The sequence below is a fragment of the Frieseomelitta varia genome, unplaced genomic scaffold (assembly GCF_011392965.1).
Source record: "Frieseomelitta varia isolate USP_RPSP 00005682 unplaced genomic scaffold, Fvar_1.2 scaffold_478, whole genome shotgun sequence".
Taxonomy (NCBI): Eukaryota; Metazoa; Arthropoda; class Insecta; order Hymenoptera; family Apidae; genus Frieseomelitta; species Frieseomelitta varia.
This window is the reverse complement of record NW_025110232.1, coordinates 284,258-303,187: the sequence shown is the minus strand read 5'-3', so window position 1 is coordinate 303,187 and position 18,930 is coordinate 284,258. Positions and strand designations below refer to the sequence as shown.

At 29.8% G+C, this 18,930-nt stretch overlaps 1 protein-coding gene across 1 annotated transcript in view; it reads left to right on the top strand.

Annotated features, from left to right (window-relative positions):
* LOC122532851 overlaps nucleotides 1–18,925 on the top strand; it is a 122,809-nt gene extending 103,884 nt beyond the window's left edge. Inside the window, exon 3 of the mRNA XM_043661973.1 lies at nucleotides 18,454–18,925. Within this exon, the coding sequence (XP_043517908.1) occupies nucleotides 18,454–18,563 (110 nt within the window). The 3' untranslated portion in view covers nucleotides 18,564–18,925. The remainder of the gene's footprint in view (nucleotides 1–18,453) is intronic.
* The last annotated feature ends 5 nt before the right edge of the window (nucleotides 18,926–18,930 follow it).

Below are 18,930 nucleotides of genomic sequence, written 5' to 3'. Positions count from 1 at the left end.
ATATCTATAAAATACTTTATAATATTTTACAATATCTATAAAATATTTTATACTATTTTACAATATCTATAAAATATTTTATATTTTACAATATTTATAAAATATTTTATAAATATTTTACAATATCTATAATATTTTATAATATTTTACAATATTTATGAAGTATTTTATAAATATTTTACAATATCTATAATATTTTATAATATTTTACAATATTTATGAAGTATTTTATAAATATTTTACAATATCTATAATATTTTATAATATTTTACAATATTTATGAAGTATTTTATAAATATTTTACAATATCTATAATATTTTATAATATTTTACAATATTTATGAAGTATTTTATAAATATTTTACAATATTTATAAAATATTTTATAATATTTTATATGATATTCTGATAGCACCGATAGGACTTAATAAATTTGGACAAACCTCGAATTTTTCCACCACGCTATTTCTTTATTATGTACTTCTAATTTTATGTACTTGGCACGGTTTCGATACAACAAACGGGACAAATAAATGTTACAAGAGGGTGACCATTTTTTTGAGTGTCTTGACATTATTCGCGGAGGATCAGTCTGAAGTAACGAATCACGATATACAGAGTGTTCACGGATTTACTCCAGTCCAGCGTATTTTCTCTCGTAAACGATAGATGCTGTGGAAAAAATGAAAGAGCAAACAAAGTTGTATTGTTTTTTGTACACAGTTTAACAATGCGTAAAAATCATGCTTCTTTTTCCGAACTGAAGGTGATGATCTTCAATTTTTTAAATGGAATGTATTCTTTTTTACATTATATAAAGACGAGTTCAACGTGCACAAGGTCAGGGATGAAAGAAATAGTTCGAATACTATGTATTTACCAATGTTTCTTATTAAAAATATTATAAACACACTGTATAATAACAAGACAGTGTCGACACTTTTTGCCATAATATTATGACACATGACATCGTAGTTGATTTCTTTTTTGACGTTTCATCTGGCATAAAGCCCTCTCACACACGATCTCCATGGGCACGAGATTGAGATACGTCCAATCAGTACGAGCGCAAAATCTATTCTATCCTATCTACAGATAGATCAGGCTATCGTCTAACCAGAACGATGCTGGAGCAGTTTAGGCTTCGTCTGAACGAGAACTTTCGAGACTCAACCTAGCCAGCATTCGGTTGTCAAACCGAACTATGCCCACGAGTCCCACATCAATCGATCGGGATTGGAGTAAACTCTGCTCCCGTTCCCCGTGGTATCGTTCAAAGTCATCGAGTTGCTTTCAATCGAGATCCGTGCAACCTTCGTCACTGGTAAGACACTTGGTGGCGGCGAGGATGCAAAAGCAGAGAAAACTCTATCGGTCTCTTCTACAGAATCGTTATAGAAAATCGTGGGTATAGGGTGACGGTAACAAATCTGAACGTAGCTTAACTCTTTGGGTTAATGATGTCTTTTTTTTATAGTTAATGCATGGTGGGATATTTTTTAACCGATTTAAAAAAAAAAATGTTTGAATAAAATGTTAGTTGCATGGTAGGATTATTTATGTCCTACTCTGTAATAAAGAATTTATTTTCAAAATTTATTTTCAATTTATTTTTTAAGAAATATATTTCATTATATTTAATAATTGAAATATTTTAATTTTAATTTTCTTTATCTTTATTTTAAGAAATATTTTATGTTTAATAATTGAAATAATTTAATTTTAATTTTCTTTATCTTTATTTTAAGAAATATTTTATGTTTAATAATTGAAATATTTTAATTTTAATTTTCTTTATCTTTATTTTAAGAAATATTTTATGTTTAATAATTGAAATATAGTAATATTTTAATTTTCTTTATCTTTATTTTAAGAAATAGTTTTAATAATTGAAATATAATAATATTTTCTTTATCTTTATTTTAAGAAATATCTTTAATAATTGAAATATAATAATATTTTAATTTTCGTTATCTTTATTTTAAGAAATATTTTATATTTAATAATTGAAATATTTATATTTAAAAAAAAATTCCGTGCAACTAGAGCTTTTTTCCTTTAAAATTGCGTGCCTCTTAAGGGTTAAAGGTCCATTTGTACCAAGCCTGTCGGAATTTCTTCACCTCCGAGAGCCACACTCGATAAGTCTCCCTTTCTTTTTCTCCAGGCTCTCTAACCGTCAAAAAATTTATGGAAAAAGTTCTTCTCTATAATCTTTTTTCATAACCAGTAATTTACTTTTTCACAATTCATGACTGGATCGGAGTTTTAACAATTAATTATTGTTGCACACTCTTACATTAGTTTGTAACAATTTATTTAAAAAAAAACAGTCGATACGAAGGTATTTTTAATTCTGATAGAAAAGGTGGGTGATGGTGGGGCTCGTGCGGCGTTCAGAGGAGAAAGAAACAACAGACTGAAGTAGGTATGGAGGGGGTTACTTCCCCTACGGCGCACACGATTGGCTCGCGAGCCGCCAGTTCGACAGACCTAATTTATACTATCGACGAGCCAAGTAGAACGAAGGCGTCGCCGAAGCACGTATGAGATGCATTCGCATTTGTCACTGTTACACACGTTACTCATGTGTTAGCGACGATATGCGATTTCGTGATTGTTCGAGTCAGGCAGACAGCTCATCGTTCAACTTTTTCGTGGTTTAACCGAACAGAGTCACAGATAATCTTGAGAAATCCCAACGAATGTTTAGGAAAACATACTTTGTCTCTTATCTTATTTTCTTATTTCAGAATATTGAAACGAAAAGTTCAAAATATTGAATGAAACGAGGATCTTATCACGGACTGAGGGAGAGAGTGACAAACCTTTTACTAAGGAAGATTGTGTTTGATCGCTCAGATTTCAAATTTGAAAGATCGCGAGTTTCAATAGGAGTCTGCCTTTAACGATTTCTGTCACATGTATTTAGCGAACGAGGTTGCAATCTCGTTTCTAAATCTGTTTACTGATACTCAGGCACAAATGACTCTCCAATGTTTGTTCATCGCGTTTCAGTTGAACAGACGACAATCAAGACTCGATCTCGGTACGCGAAGACGTTTCAGACCTTCAAGAGATAGCGTGTTAAATACTTCGTTTGAAGCAAGCTACTTGACCGACATTCGTCGGAACGACTGAGCCAAATAACAAATCACAATGGATTGGTTGGGCGGAAGCTAATTCTAAATTTTTGTTGTGAAAGAATAAGTCGAGGAGAAGGAATAACATTTTTTTTCGTTTAAAGCTTTTTTCGTTTCCGAGAAAATTGAGTTTGAAAACTCTGTCAAATGTATGTACTTGAATTTGAACTAGTTTCAAACTTGAAGGAGAAGAGCAATTAACGTTATTCCACGTGGAAGAATAAGTCAGAGACGTGAAATAAAAATTTTTTTGCACGATACTTTCGAGAAAATCGAATCTGAAAAGTTACTTACCAAGGTAATTTTTGACGAAACGTATTCAAACATCTGTTTCTTCGAAAATAAGGCTTCGAATGAAAAAACTTTGGCTACATATTTTTTTCTTTCTCTTTTTCTTTTGTTCTCGCGCGTAAAATAATCTCTTGTTAATTAGTCTCTTTTGTCACGTCTAGAATTTGTTAAATTCTGAAACTCGATTTTCTCGAGAACGAAAAAACTGTCGTTCTTCTTTCTTGACTTATTTTTTTCAAAATTAGGTACAGTGATAAATGTAAATGCACTTTAAATGTATCATCAGAGGATGATTTTTACAACTTTTAGTTTTTCAATAATACATCTTCCTGTTCAAAAATTTGCCGATTTTATGAAAATCTGAAAGTTGTAAAAATATGTGCACATTACCCGTAAATAAAGTATATTATTTCATATTTTCTTGAATTTCATATCTTTAATAATGTTCAAATTTTAAAATGCATAAAATCCACGTTGTATTTATCAGATATAGAAATTAATTCTTTTTTTTAGATCACTTTGTTATTTATTATTTATACGTCTAACACTCGTCTAATACAGTTTCCATCACGTTATTCATGTACGACGTGATCAAAGAAAAAAATATGGAATAAAATTTGGTCGTTGAAAGTTTACAGAGAAAAATTTCGGTAACCCAAATGTTCCGATTTTTTTTTTTTTAACTTTGTAAGTTTGTAGAGGACTTCAAGAGAAATATCGGGCGAGAATTCTCGGTTTTTCAGGGTGAAAATCACCTCTTGAATGAAGATAAGTGTTGCTCCATTCTCCTGTATACCTTTCATTTTGTATTTGTCTCATAACTAAACTGCGGATTATTATGCGTATTTGTGGGCAATTCCAGCGCGCTAAATTTTCTTTATTATATTATGAAATTATAGTATTATACATATATATTAATTATATTATACATATATATAAATTATAGTATTATACATATATATTAATTATATTATCGAAAATATAGTATTATACATTTTATAATATTTACTACATATAACAATTTTCAATGTGCTGATGTATTTTTTTTAATTAAACCCTCGAAAACATGGATTTGTATAAAAATCCGCAATCTACTTGTGACATTTTTCAAGCAAAAATCATGTAAAGTAACTTAATCTATCTTGGACACGAGTTTAACTGCTGAGTAAAAAAAATTATCGTCAGTTATTTGGGGCAGATTTTTTTATACGATTTTTTCCCACCGTTTTATTAAACACCAGCGTTAAATAAAACAAATTTATCATCGTCACCTTAACATGTGAGATTGGACAAAAAAAAAAAAAAAAAAAAATTGGCGAAAGAAAAAATACAGCAAGTTTCAAGGAGTCATAGCGAGGAAACTTCAGTCTTCAAGATCCAAACAAATTTTTCCAATAAATTTTTCCCGGAGAACGTTTGAATTTTTTAGAATAAAAGTTTTCCCCTTACTACATTAGGCACCTTAAAAAGAAAAAAAAAAAAAAAGGAAAAACGAACTCAGAATGGACAAAATAGAGGCCTCTTGCCTTTGAAAATGAGTTGTCGGACGAATTGTCACGTAATGTTTCCTTTGCAAAGCTAAAGCAGTTTAAAGTATCGACTTTTAACTATTCCTCTGCATTCAAGAGTCTATCGAGCAGTCGTGACCTGGTTCAACATCCCAACTGTTACTCGAAAACTCATTGCAACCCACCCCGTTCTCTCAATTTCACCTCGATCAAAAATACCAATACCGAGATGGCGACTCATTAGACGTTCAACCGTGTAATCGATATAAAGAACCCGAGAAGGGGCAACGCACGTTGCTCGGCCGAGGAGAGCCGGAGGAACGCGAGACAAGCGGAGACTTTGTCAACAAATGGAATTAAAATCGATTCGGTCAACGTCAAGTGAGTAAAAGCTGACCAGATACTGCTGTTCTTGTTGCCAATACATTTGCAACGGTGGAAAACTCGTCGCCGCCGTTCCGCAGCTGCGGTTCCCTACTTTTTCCCGCGGAATGCTGATGGCCCGTTCCCGCTGAAAAATGTGTGCTTCTTGCGGCCGCGCGCGAGTCGTTCGTCGAATTGCACGCCGTAAATTAGGCCGAGTCGCCGCAGAAACGCCTCGAGAGAAAAAAAATTATATATATATATATATATATATTCTTTTTAGTTTATATATATTTATATATTTTTAGCTTAGGTATATATATTTTTAGTTTATATATATATTTTTTTAGTTTATGTATATATATTTTTATTTTATGTATATATTTTTTAATTTATATATACATATATTTAGTTAAATATATATTTTTTAATTTATATATACATATATTTAGTTAAATATATATGTTTTAATTTATATATACATGTATTTAGTTAAATATATATGTTTTAATTTATATATATATATATTTAGTTTATATATATTTTTTTTAATTTATATATATATTTAGTTTATATATTTTTTTTAATTTATATATATATTTAATTTATATATATATTTTTAATTTGTACATACCTATATTGTGTTTATATTTATATATTTTTTAAATTTATATATATATTTAGTTTATATTTATATATTTTTTTAATTTATATATATATATTTAGTTTATATTTATATATTTTTTTAATTTATATATATATTTAGTTTATATATATATTTTTTAAATTTATATATATATATATATTTTTAATATATATGTATATATACTTACTTCATAAAATGAAAAGTAGACGTAAGTAAATGTATATATATATATACTTTATAAAATTTCGGTTTGTCGATTCGACGATACCGATTCTCTCTCTACAAGGAAATTTCGTAACCTAATTGGCCTAGCTTCATGAACGTTGATTAACGCGTTCAGTTACCGACACAGTATAATAAATGTAAGAATTTCCATCGCCTTTAATTACCGTCAATCTTTGTCCGAAAGACTCCATTTTCAATTAGGGTAACTTCAGCGAACCAGCTAGAATTCAATTAAAAATCAGGCCATTGATTTATACTCGTGTTAGCAAATTTCTAATTTGGAGATGATGTCTTTTTACATCAAGTGAAAGATCATGTGCTTCTTAATTAAAATAGAAAAAAAAATTTAGATTCCTAAATCCGTCAATTGAAAGGTTTGAACACAGTTTAACAACAAATTTTATTACAGTACACATACATGTACGTACATATATACTTTACATGGTGTCCAGTTTTAATCTATAAATACAAATTATATATGAATTGTCTGTTATATAAAAAATAATTCAAATAAGAAGTGAATGATTTCAAGGAAATGTCACAATTCGATGCAAATGGCTTTCCTTTAGACGAATACTACGTAAAAGTAGTATAAAGGACGCCTCCATTTTTTCAAATTGAATCATATACTCGTTGATCATCTCTTCATTAATCAATGACAACTCGACGTTCTCTGTAAAAAAAAAAAAAAACTATTAATCTGAATATAAGAAAATATAATCTAAATATAATCGAAAAATCATTAGTTTAGAAAAATATATAAGTGTAAATACTAAATATTAATCAATGACAACTCGACGTCCTCTGTAAAAAAAAACTATTAATCTGAATATAAGAAAATATAATCTAAATATAATCGAAAAATCATTAGTTTAGAAAAATATATAAGTGTAAATACTAAATATTAATCAATGACAACTCGACGTCCTCTGTAAAAAAAAACTATTAATCTGAATATAAGAAAATATAATCTAAATATAATCGAAAAATCATTAGTTTAGAAAAATATATAAGTGTAAATACTAAATATTAATCAATAACAACTCGGCGTTCTCTGTAAAAAAAAAAAACACTATCACTCTGAATATAAAAAAATATAATCTAAATATAATCGAAAAATCATTAGTTTAGAAAAATATATAAGTGTAAAATACACACTAAAGGTAGTTTTTGGGGTAGAACAAATCCCTTTATACACAATTTCTGAGATTTCGATTAACTAGAGTTTTCTTGATAGACGAAAATAATATCATGAATAAAATAGTTGTTTGGCATGCTCAGCGGGAACATGTACGTATTGCATCTAATATTGTAATTAAATTTCATTCTAACTCTTCTAACTTTACCATTGAAATTGCGAGCTGCTCTAAATATTGAATAATAAATACATTTCCTAATTCAACAGGGGCCGAGATGAAATTCGACGATGAAAATTATAACTCAATTTACAAATAAAGTTTCATATTTACGGTGCGATACGAATATCATCGACGAAGCTTGCGCAAACATACATGTATTTTTAACGCGAACATTTGCTCGAAATTTTACCACGTGCGTGAATGAATTATTCATGATTTAGTAGCATTATGCCGTGATCGATTCAATGATGATTAAACCGAGTTTGAAATTGCATTGAAAGCCGTGGAAATAACGTAACGTAATTCGTTTTCGTGCTGTTAGATTATCAAGAAGAGACGAGAAATATCCCGATAGCGTTCGCATCGCGATGAAATTGTAATAAAATGTTGAATTTAATTTATCGAGTGTTTAAGATATTTCGCTTTGTCTGAATGTTCCATAGTCAATCGTTGATTGGAAATGTCACGTATTTGTACATCGTTCGACGTTGTTTGTTAAAACGACGATCAAAACTTCACGATGTGTTTCCCTAGTGATTTTTCACATTTTACATAATGAGAAACGAAATTGAAATTTGACGGTAGAAGTAATTATATTTTCTGTGTTATTTAATTTGCCAACAATGACGCGGCAAATCCAATGTTGGATCATTTTCGGTCCATGTCAAAGTTTTTTCATTGCGCATCTTCTCTGTAATTAGTATTTAGGTGGCAATGTTTGCGTCGTTTATTTTATTCTGTTTTATTTCTGTGATGAACATGTTAATTTTGTATTATTGTCATTGCCATATTGTTTTCGAAAATTTATAGAAACTTGGAATATATTATATGTATTGTATTTTTATTTAATGGACACATTATGTGTATCGTATAAAACATTTGGACATTTTATTAACACCGTATATAATAAAAAACACTTGTGATTATATTGATAAAACTTAACACGAGTTAGACATCACGTAAATATTTAATAGCAAATTATTAATAAATTTTAATATTCAACGGGATTGTTATATACTTAAAAAGTACAAAATACTATTTATACTTATAGTAATTTTTTAAAAATATTTATTTAAATATTTATTATTAAACATTTATAAAAATATTTATTATTAAATATTTATAAAAATATTTATTTAAAGTGTTTTGTAATTATATATAGATTTTCAATTATAATCAAAATAATTATTTCTCATTACAGTATTATTGAAATGTCAAGATGTTTTATACAACACATAGGTGACCTAATGCTGACTGGACAATAACGGATTAAATAATATATAATTATACATGATTCACACAAACACTTAAACTAATTATTGCATGAAGGTGATTACAATACTTTGCAATCTGTAATAAATTCAAATTTATTAATTTCACATAATTGAAATGTAACATTAAATTTAATATTAATATTAATATTTTTAGAGAATGACATCGTGCAATCTTTTAGATATAAATTTATTACACACGGGGGCGAATGATCTTGCTTGAAAATTCCTTATAATTCCACATTTCATTTTTGCTCCTCTTCTAATACGCGACGTACTCTTTTTGCATATCATATCCAACATATTCTCCTCGCTTCCCTATTTTGCGCATACCTTTCATACTTCGTGCATTCTCTTCTCTTTCATGCTTCATCCATCTCTCTCTTTCTCTCTCTCTCTCTTTCTCTCTCTCTCTCTCTCTCAATATATAATTCAATAAATCGGACAGTAATAAAATTAGATGATAAATTTTTATAATATTTGCTCTCTCAATTATATTTTTGGTTTCTATGTATTTCAGTTCTAATCGCACTTGCTTCGTTTAATTTATGTGATAAATAAAGAGAAGATTGTACGTTGGCGCAATTAATTTGGCCAGTTTCCAATTTCTTCGCAAATTCGTGTACAAAATTGCAACTCGCCTCGACTCACGAGTGGCTTGGCTGGATAATAAATAGAGGACGAAAGACAATATAAAATCCGAAAGAAACTCTCTCTCTCTGCAAATCTGAACCTTTCTCCAATTGTTACGGAAGCTTAGAGAAGCGACAGAGAGTAAAGCCAACCGCCATTCTGCCGTATTTATCCTCGTTATAAGTACACGCGAGCACTTTGCGGTTGACAAGTGAATTAAGTCCCTTTTCTTTAATGTCGCGGGAATTGGCCTGGAGTAATAATAATACTTTACAATAAAAAGTAGAAACAGTATGCAAGCTTCATTGTAAGCATAAATAATTATAGCAAAACTACTACTACTTTGTTCAAATAGCAAAATGACGACGAAGTAATGAATTATTTACTTGCGGTGGAAAAATTCATTTTTACTTTTTATTCAGGCGAAACGAATTGAATTTAGGCGAAATTAAACTAGTATTTCTACAAACTGGTCGCTGAATGATACAATAACTTTTACAAACACATGTTTTTTTTTTCAATTTTTTGTTATTTTATTTGGAAATATAATTAATGGATTTTTTTCAGTGTTATGTGTGAGAAACAAAACAAAAAAAAAAAAAAAAATTGAAAATGAACAAGTTATGACTTTTTTAAACCCTTCAGCTTTTCAGTGGCCATCCTGCCATGATGAATTCTATTTTCCTGATTTTTCTTTTGCTGTGAAAATGTGTTTGTTATTCACATTGTCTCGCAGACTTCTCACAAAATATTCGTATATAAACGCTTATTCATTTATCATATCTCGCTAAATACTAGTTACCACTTAACTCATTAATATTCCAACTTCAGTTATGGCAGTGCAGCCTCGTATTAGTATATACATGTTTTGCCCCTTGTATTCAAGTCACTGTTGCTGAATGATAATCTGCTCGTCTCAATTTTAGTTTGAATCAATTGCTTTCTCCAAGGAATTATTGCATTCTACTCACCGAGAGCGAAGTTTGAGAGTACTCAGCAACTACTTCTCTTTATCGAACTACATAAGTGAACGAAGCTGAAAATGATCAAAGAGTGATCTTGAATATCAAGTGAATGAGTAATTAGTCTGTTGTATCGAGTCTTCACAAATTTTAATCTATCATTAACATATCTGTATTACTGAAAATGTGTAAAGTACAATTCAAATGAATCATTCATAATAATGAAATTACATAAATACAAATGAATAGAATTGTATAAATTACATTAAATTATATATAAATTAATTTAATTGTGATTAATTATTGTGTAAATATGATAAATTAATTTAATTGTGATATACACAGTTAATATCATTTGCTATAAATAAAAGTATAGTTAATTGAAAATCAATTTAACAGTCGAGTAATTTTCATTACATCTGTCCTCTATTGAAACGTGTACATAAATTGTACAAAGTATGAATTATTTATCAGAAATAAATATAGAATTTGAATGATGCAAATATATTTTATATTTCGGATCAATTTAGAAATTTCTGTTCTAGAGTAAGGTGTAGAAAATTAACAGTGGAAAAAAATATTTGTCAATCTTAAACCACAGAAACGAAACGAAAATATCAATCTTTTGATGAAATTGCATATGATCCAAGCTTAAATTAGCTTATTATATAATTTATATATATATATATATATATATATAAAAATTTAATATAAATTTATTTAAATTTTATATTATTAATTTTATTTATTAATTCATTTAAAATCAAAATTTAATATGCAATTTTTACATTAAATATAATTTTTTATATTAATTTATTTTATAAAATATATATATATATCTATTAATTGCAAATTAATTATTTCATTTAAACTAAAATCCAATATCATTAGAAATAATATTCATTATTATATTTTAATTTAAAAAATTAATCCTTTTATCAGACATCTAATGAATTAATAATTTATAATAAATATTATTAAATAATATTAAAAGAATTTAAAATCTTTATAAATAAATTTACAATTATTTATGCACGATAATGCATCACGTTTCATTATTCGCAAATCTAGAATTTCAACAAATATTGTTCTTTCGATTGCGCTATTGCATATTTTTTATCTCCAACAATCTAGAAAATATTTCATACCCAACAAATCTGATGAAATGTGTCTCTCTCTTTGCTTCTACATTTTGACTGTGCGAATATACTTTCGCTGTATATTAATTTCATTTATTTACACTCTACTATATTCGTTGTCTCGTTAATCAACCATTCATTCGATCATCTCATACCCGATCGAGACGTCCAGATTGAATTGTTTCGCTCGCGCGGTTATATATAATTAATGTGATATATTGGATACGCTTTTAATAACATGCAATAATGTTAATGACTCGATTTAAATTATTTGAGTTTCATGATTTTCCATCGTGCATCGCGATAATTTCCAGTATCGGGGTACCGCTTCTAGATAGGGCCGTAAATTAGCAAATTAAATTACGGCGGCGAATAATTGCGGCAATTACACGAATCACGTGAGAAACGTTATTAAATCGTTTCGTAACGTTGATGACAATTACATTGTTTGCACGCGACGTCGCTTGTCAAGTTTTTTAAACGCAGTCAGAGCTCTGCTTCTTTTTTTTTTTTTTTTGAGTCCTATAATAAAAAATCTTTGGATCGTCGGGCAGAGGCTTCTGTTTCCTTGATCGGTCAGCTATGTAAATCTATGATTCGTGTCAAAGAATTCTAATTAAGGAAAAGCCAATTCGTTAGTCCTGAAATGTTACGAACACTTCTTGCACACCTACTCAGTCGTTTACAAGTAATTAAGTAATTAGGTAGCAATTTGATTAAGTAATAATGTTTCTCTTTATGATGAAAAAATATTTCTTTATCTTTCATTTATTTATTTATTTATTTTTTTTTTGCAATAATTGGATTCAAGTGATCAAATGAAATATACTTAGTCAAATTCTCTGAGCATGTTTGTTTGTAACAAATAGTTAGTTAAGTATGCGAGAGTCTGTTTGTAATTTTGTAATTTTAATTTAATTTAATTGGATAGACAGGCCCATTTACATGGGATTGTTACAGAATTATTTAAAATTAACGTTTCAGGCAGGAAAAAATAATATAAAAAGTGATGCGAACGATGACAGATTAAAATTTGGGACGAGCAACAGAAGGACAGAAGATAAAAGTATAAGTAATAAGAATGAAGGATCAATCGATGCAAGTCTTTTCACGGAGGATAATTTTTGCCAGGCAAATATTTCGTCGTTGTTAAAGTTGTCAGTCGACGAAACAGTCTAGTCATCATAATGTAGTTAATATGACATTGTAACTGAATTGATGACTTTGATGAGAGAAATATGTTTGTAGGGAATTGGTCACTTTAATGAGATTGGCTTCTGATATAAATATAATGTATGTAATAAGACGCTTCTAACATTATTTATATATATATATTTCTAATATAAATAATATAAATATAAATATACATATTTTAATATAATTAAATATATACATATTTTTATAATTAAATATTCTAGTATAATATAAATATATATAGTCCAATATAAATCTATAAATACAAATATATATATTCTAATATAATTATAAATCTATCTATATATATTTCTAATATTATGCACAAATGTAAGATGCAAATGAAATACAAAGAAATTTAGGAACTACATTTGTTGAAAACTAGACAATTTGAATAAAAATCGATTTTAATATTCCTCTACATTAAGCATTCGACACTTTTACTATAATTCATAAACTGATGAATAAAATACTGTTAAATGAACTCCTTACAAAATGCTACTCCTCAAGACAAGTCACAGTGTGTATCATGGTTTAGTGATGGTGTCCATACCAGAGGTGTATTAAACGAGGCAAAAAAAAAAAAAAAAGAACTTAAACACACACCTCTCATTTTCTAATAATTTCCACTTGTCTGTCTTTTCGTTTGTAATAAATTTTTGAAATTGCAAAGAGACTTTACCGACACCCCGTAATATCGTGATCACGGCGATCAAAAAAAAAAAAAAAAAAAAAAATTGTGTGATGTAACTCTTAGTTATGTTAGTTAAAAATATATATATATATATATCTTCCGATCTCTGTATCGCGACAACGGTTTGTCTCGAAATCCCGACGCTACTGCCTTCGAATAGCAACGCAACTAACCGTACGTTTACGGTTGTGGGGGCAGGAGAAGGAGGAGGAAATTTCCTCTCGACAATACGCAGCCACGTAACTTTCAATCGGAACTCGGAAAATTCGATTCGGGGGAGGGGGGGGGGGGGACGCACACGTTCCCGATACACATGCAGCGGCGGGTGTATTCAATTCCCTCTGGTCGGTGAGCGCGATAACAACGCGTTCCTCCAACTATTTGGCCAAAAAGTTGGCCGAAGCATCAAGTAAAGTGGAACGCGGCCGTTCTCAAATTGATAACGTGCACGTGCATGCGCTGGTACGCGACGCCACTGTTGCACGAACCAACCCGCCGGGTGTTGGTTGGTGTTCCTCTACGGGCCTCTATATTTGTCATCCCCCAACAATTCAGTCGGCTTATCCTCCGCTAGCCGATTTTCTCGGCGTTCTGCGCCATTCTGCCGCGTTTAGCAGGCAAGAATATACGCGTGACAGAAATGCCACGGCGTCGCCCCCCGCGGGCTGTTGCAAGTATAAACCCAAAGACACACATGAACGCGAGAGAAAGAGTGAGAGAGAGAGAGAGGGGCTCGATGAACAGGCAACGAAGTGGATCGAAAACAGAGTCGAGCGCTGTTTAATGAAACTCCTATGTAAACTATCGTGCGTGCTTTTCTTTCGACTATTTATCAGTCTCTCTCTCTCTCTCTCTCTGTGTGTGTGTTTCTATTTCTGTCGTTTAATATACCAGCGCGACCGTGCGTTGCACGCCAGTTGAAAAATGGAAAATTCGCGAAGAATTTTTCGAGACGTTCTTTGTACTTTTTCCAATTTAGTGCTGCTGTTCGGAATTTCAGATATTGGCGAGGTGTTCTTTAGTGTCGGTGCGGGACGAATAGTTCCACGCTCTGAATCAGGTTCCCGCGAGGCGTTGAAAATGTAAGAGGGTTCTAAAATAGATAAAGTTCGCGAATTTTCTTCGTAAGTAATTGCTTCGAGCGCGGATTTTACGCGTCTGCGTTTTGGAAAATCGAAAGTTGGGAAAATAAACTTCTCATGAACGTTACTAAAAAAAGAGAAAAAAAGAAAAATGGAACCTGAAACAAATTTCTGAAAATATATAAAAAGCTGTATATTTTCAGAAAATCAGAAATTTGTTTTGGGTTCTATTTCTTTTTTCTTTTTTTCTTTTTTAGTAACGTTCATGAAAAATTTAGAATGCATAAACTCTGCATGATAGTAATTACTAAATGGAAAGTGTACTGCAATTCTTTTCAAGTTTATGTTACTTGAATACTACAGTTTTAATTTTTATGTCAAAAAATGTTTCAAAATGATGGAAGTTGGTTTCGTTACTACTTTTCTACAATTTTGTTTATTATTAACAAGTATCAGATTCATATGTTTGTAAGTAATTGAACATATGCTACATTTGAGATGATGTCTTCTGATCTTGATGATGTGATTTGAGATTCTATAATGTTCTGTGATAGAAAATAACTTCATCATTTTATGACATTCTAGCTTTAAAAAAATTGAAATATAAAGCTGAGATAATCACATTTATATATCGGAAAGGATTGGAACTTGTTTACAATTATAAAAATTTGCAAACTTTACTTACTTTTGGATCAATTATAAGATGTTGTAGCTACTTTAAAAAAAAACTTTTATTCTCTCTGCAATTCTTTACTCAGTCTAATTTTGTCATTTCAAATTACCTATTTGTCATTTTGTAATACAATTACTTGAGGTGTTGGAGAAATCTAAAAGCCACTGCACTTTTGAAACATATCTACTTGAAATTGTTAATAACTAGCGTAAATTTGTAATTTGTGTTCCGGTAATAAGAGTAATTCCTCAGGAAAAGCTATTATAATTATAAGTCGAAAATATTTTGATTGACAGTTACGGTTTCTGATTATACTTGAATTTAGCACGCAACAGAAAATAATAATTAACAATTCTTTCTACATGAAAGAATAAGCCAAAAATGTCGAATAAAATTTTTTTCCTTTATTCGCGAAAATAGATTTTGAATATCTTTCGTTAAAAATTGCCTTGATGAACAATTAATAATTTTATTAAGTGCGTTCCATCAAGGCCAATTGATTCATCCATCAAAATGCGAAATATTTATAAACTAAAATCCATTAATACACTATTAAGCGTAGTTTAGAGGAAAAAGAATCATGTGATAATCATTTAATTAATGCGTAGTATCATAATGTAGTATTATATGTCAATGGTTCAGTACTTTTACATTAAATTTAAAAATTGAAAATTCAAAGGATAATTATTAAATGAAAACTTTCTTTGAATGCAAGAAATAACCCAGAAAACAGTTTATTATCAGAATGATTCAAGAAACCAATGAATAAATAGGAAAGTGATGAGTTTATCTAAAAAAGAGCATCGAATCAATTTCTTGGTTGATAAACTATTTTCTTAGTATTGTGTAAAATTAGACTTTTGTAACAAATTGAGTAACAGAATATAACTTTGTAGTAAGATAGTAAATAATCAATTTTTTTTATTAATATAAAGCAAGATAAATTGGTAAACGAAACAAATATTTAGCGTTTAATGTTTCCATGATAAACTTATTTCTCTTAATTTCAAACTTTCGTCAAATGAACTTTTTACAATCATAAAAAATACGCCAAATGTATAACATACGCGTAAGATAATTTATTCTTTAGTAGAAAACGTTCGATTAGAAGGACACTCGATTTGATTAGAGCAGGACGCTCGATGATCAAAGCGGTTTAGGAAAACGAAAGCGCAGATACGAAAGACCGCAATATAGAGTTCCACAAAAATATCCAGGTTTAATCGGCAATTTCCATTTTCCCCCTTTCTTTCTAACCACTTTCAACAACCGTAACGCCGCGCATTCATCGTTCCAATTTCCTGATTGAAAACAAATCTGGATAACAAAACTGACTTTGCAGTCCCCGTTAGAACCAATCAGCCGCAAAACTCTCCGTCCCTCTCCCACGGAAAAAAGAAAAGAAAATAATAGTCTAAACACGCGTGCGTTTCGAATAGGTTAAACGAAAAAAAAAAAACAAAGGACCATCGCGACTGGAGCGATGCCGATCTGAACGTTCAACGTGAATGAAAGTCAGCTGGTTCAAGTGAAGATTAGTGTTAAATTGGTAGGATTTTAATTCACTCGTCAGAAGTGAGATTTGACATCGGATGATTTGACAATCTGACGAACATGAATTGTATGAGCGAGGAATGTAAAAGTCAAGTAAGTGAGATTGAATGAGTAAGGAGAGTAAGTTGATGAACGTATGAGTGCTGTGTGAGAAGAATGCGCTCGAAGGTTGCCAATTTTTTTTCGTGAGTTGGTCTTACATACAGGATGTTTCCTCTGACTGAGTAGTACAGTGAAATATCTCGGAATGGGTTGAAGCTACGAAAAAAAAAAATGTTTATACAAACGCTGGACTCCTTAATTTAGGACTAACTAGAGTAATGCGAATAAGGAAATGTGTGGCCTGATTTAAAGAAATCAAGTTGACCTTTTATTTTTATAATTAATATATTTGTATATGTATAATTATTCCTTTTTATTTAATTAAATCTTTAAATAAATATGAAATAATTTATGAAAAGGATTTTTACGAGGTTATATTTTCTAATATTATAATTTTATTTTCAATATTAAATTTAAAATTAAATTTCAATGAAATTGCATTATATATAATTATTTTAATATATTTGTATTTGGTAATAATTTTTATATTATACTAATTTAAATATATATTTAAATAGCTTATATAGAGCATAAAATTGAAAATTATTAAAATTAAATTAATAATTTTCAATATTATTTCAAATTATTAAAAATTAAAATTAATTATTATTATTATTAAATTAATTAAATTTAATTAAATTTAATTATTAAAATTAAATTAATAATTTCAATATTATTTCAATATTATAAATAAATATTGAAAATTATTAAAATTATTAAAATTGAAATTAAATTATTATTTAAATATAATTGGTTATAATTTTTTTGTATCGAAAATATAATGTTTTAAATAAACTATATATTTAGAAATAAAGATATTTATATCTAATCATAAAGTTGGAAGCTTTAATTCTTTTATTTCGATAAATTAGAATTTTTTTTTAATTTTATCAACAATATAATGCCTCTTTCTGGCTTCAATTTAAAATAAATTTATCAATTAAAATAAAAATATGAAGTAATTTTTACATTTAATTTCGACTTGAAAGTTAATCACTATGAATTTTATTTAAAATATTCAATATAAATATCCTATTATTCATTCTATAATTAATGTGAATAATATTATAAATATAAATAATCAAGGTGAAACATCCTCCACTATTATATGAATTGTTGTGTATAAAAAAATTGTTAATACTACGTTAAGACACCTTTTTATACTGAACAGCTTTTGTATAAATATGTTTCTCGTAGCTTCCATTCTCAGATATTTCACTCTACTCAGTCAGACGAAACACCCTAGATGTGGATTCTGTTGTGGTTATGTGATTAGGGAGGTAAGCTAATTGATTCAAGATGTGTCGTTGTGTGAGATCGGTCCCTAATAATATGTACAATTCCCAATGGTCCTAGAACGCGTCCCTAAATATGTTTTATATTTATAGGACAGTTGCGATAAAGAAACTTTGGAATTGGGAGTCAACAATGAAATAGAAAGTAACAAAAAAAAAAAAAGAAAAAAAGACATGAAATCCCTGCCGTGGAGAAAATAATAAATTTGAAAGTTTTCATTCTTGGCTCTGGATGTGAATTTATTTTTCTCATCGCAGTTCGATGAGCGGCGAATCCGAATACGCATTGGTACAATCCCGTTTTGTTTCTGCCTGTTACAGGGGAACATCCTGCAGCGATGCAGCACGGGAACTCGAGCAACAGCGGCGCGGCAACGAGGACGCTGGCGTTGCTCCTGTTGCTTCTGCACGCCGGTTCGTTCGCGAGGTGACTGGTCGATCACGAGGCCCTCCAATAAGGACGCGAGAACGAACGTCGCATTTCCTTCGTATAATCGAACACGCAGAGGAGGCGAGAAAGGAGAAACGAGTCTCAAAGCAACTCGAGCAAGACCGAGGAAAGAAGAAGAAGAAGAAGAAGAAGAAGAAGAAGAAGCGTCGTAAACAACCATTCCTTCAAAACCCTTTATATATCACCCTCGATCTTGCTTTTTTTTTTTTTTCACTGCAACGAGAGATCAGGCAGACCATGCCTTTCGAACGAACGGACCGAAATCGAAGTGAAACCAGTGGAACTGACTGCTGCTCTCGCTGCGTAACTGGATGTTACCGTAATCGTTTCACGTGATGTAAAAATAA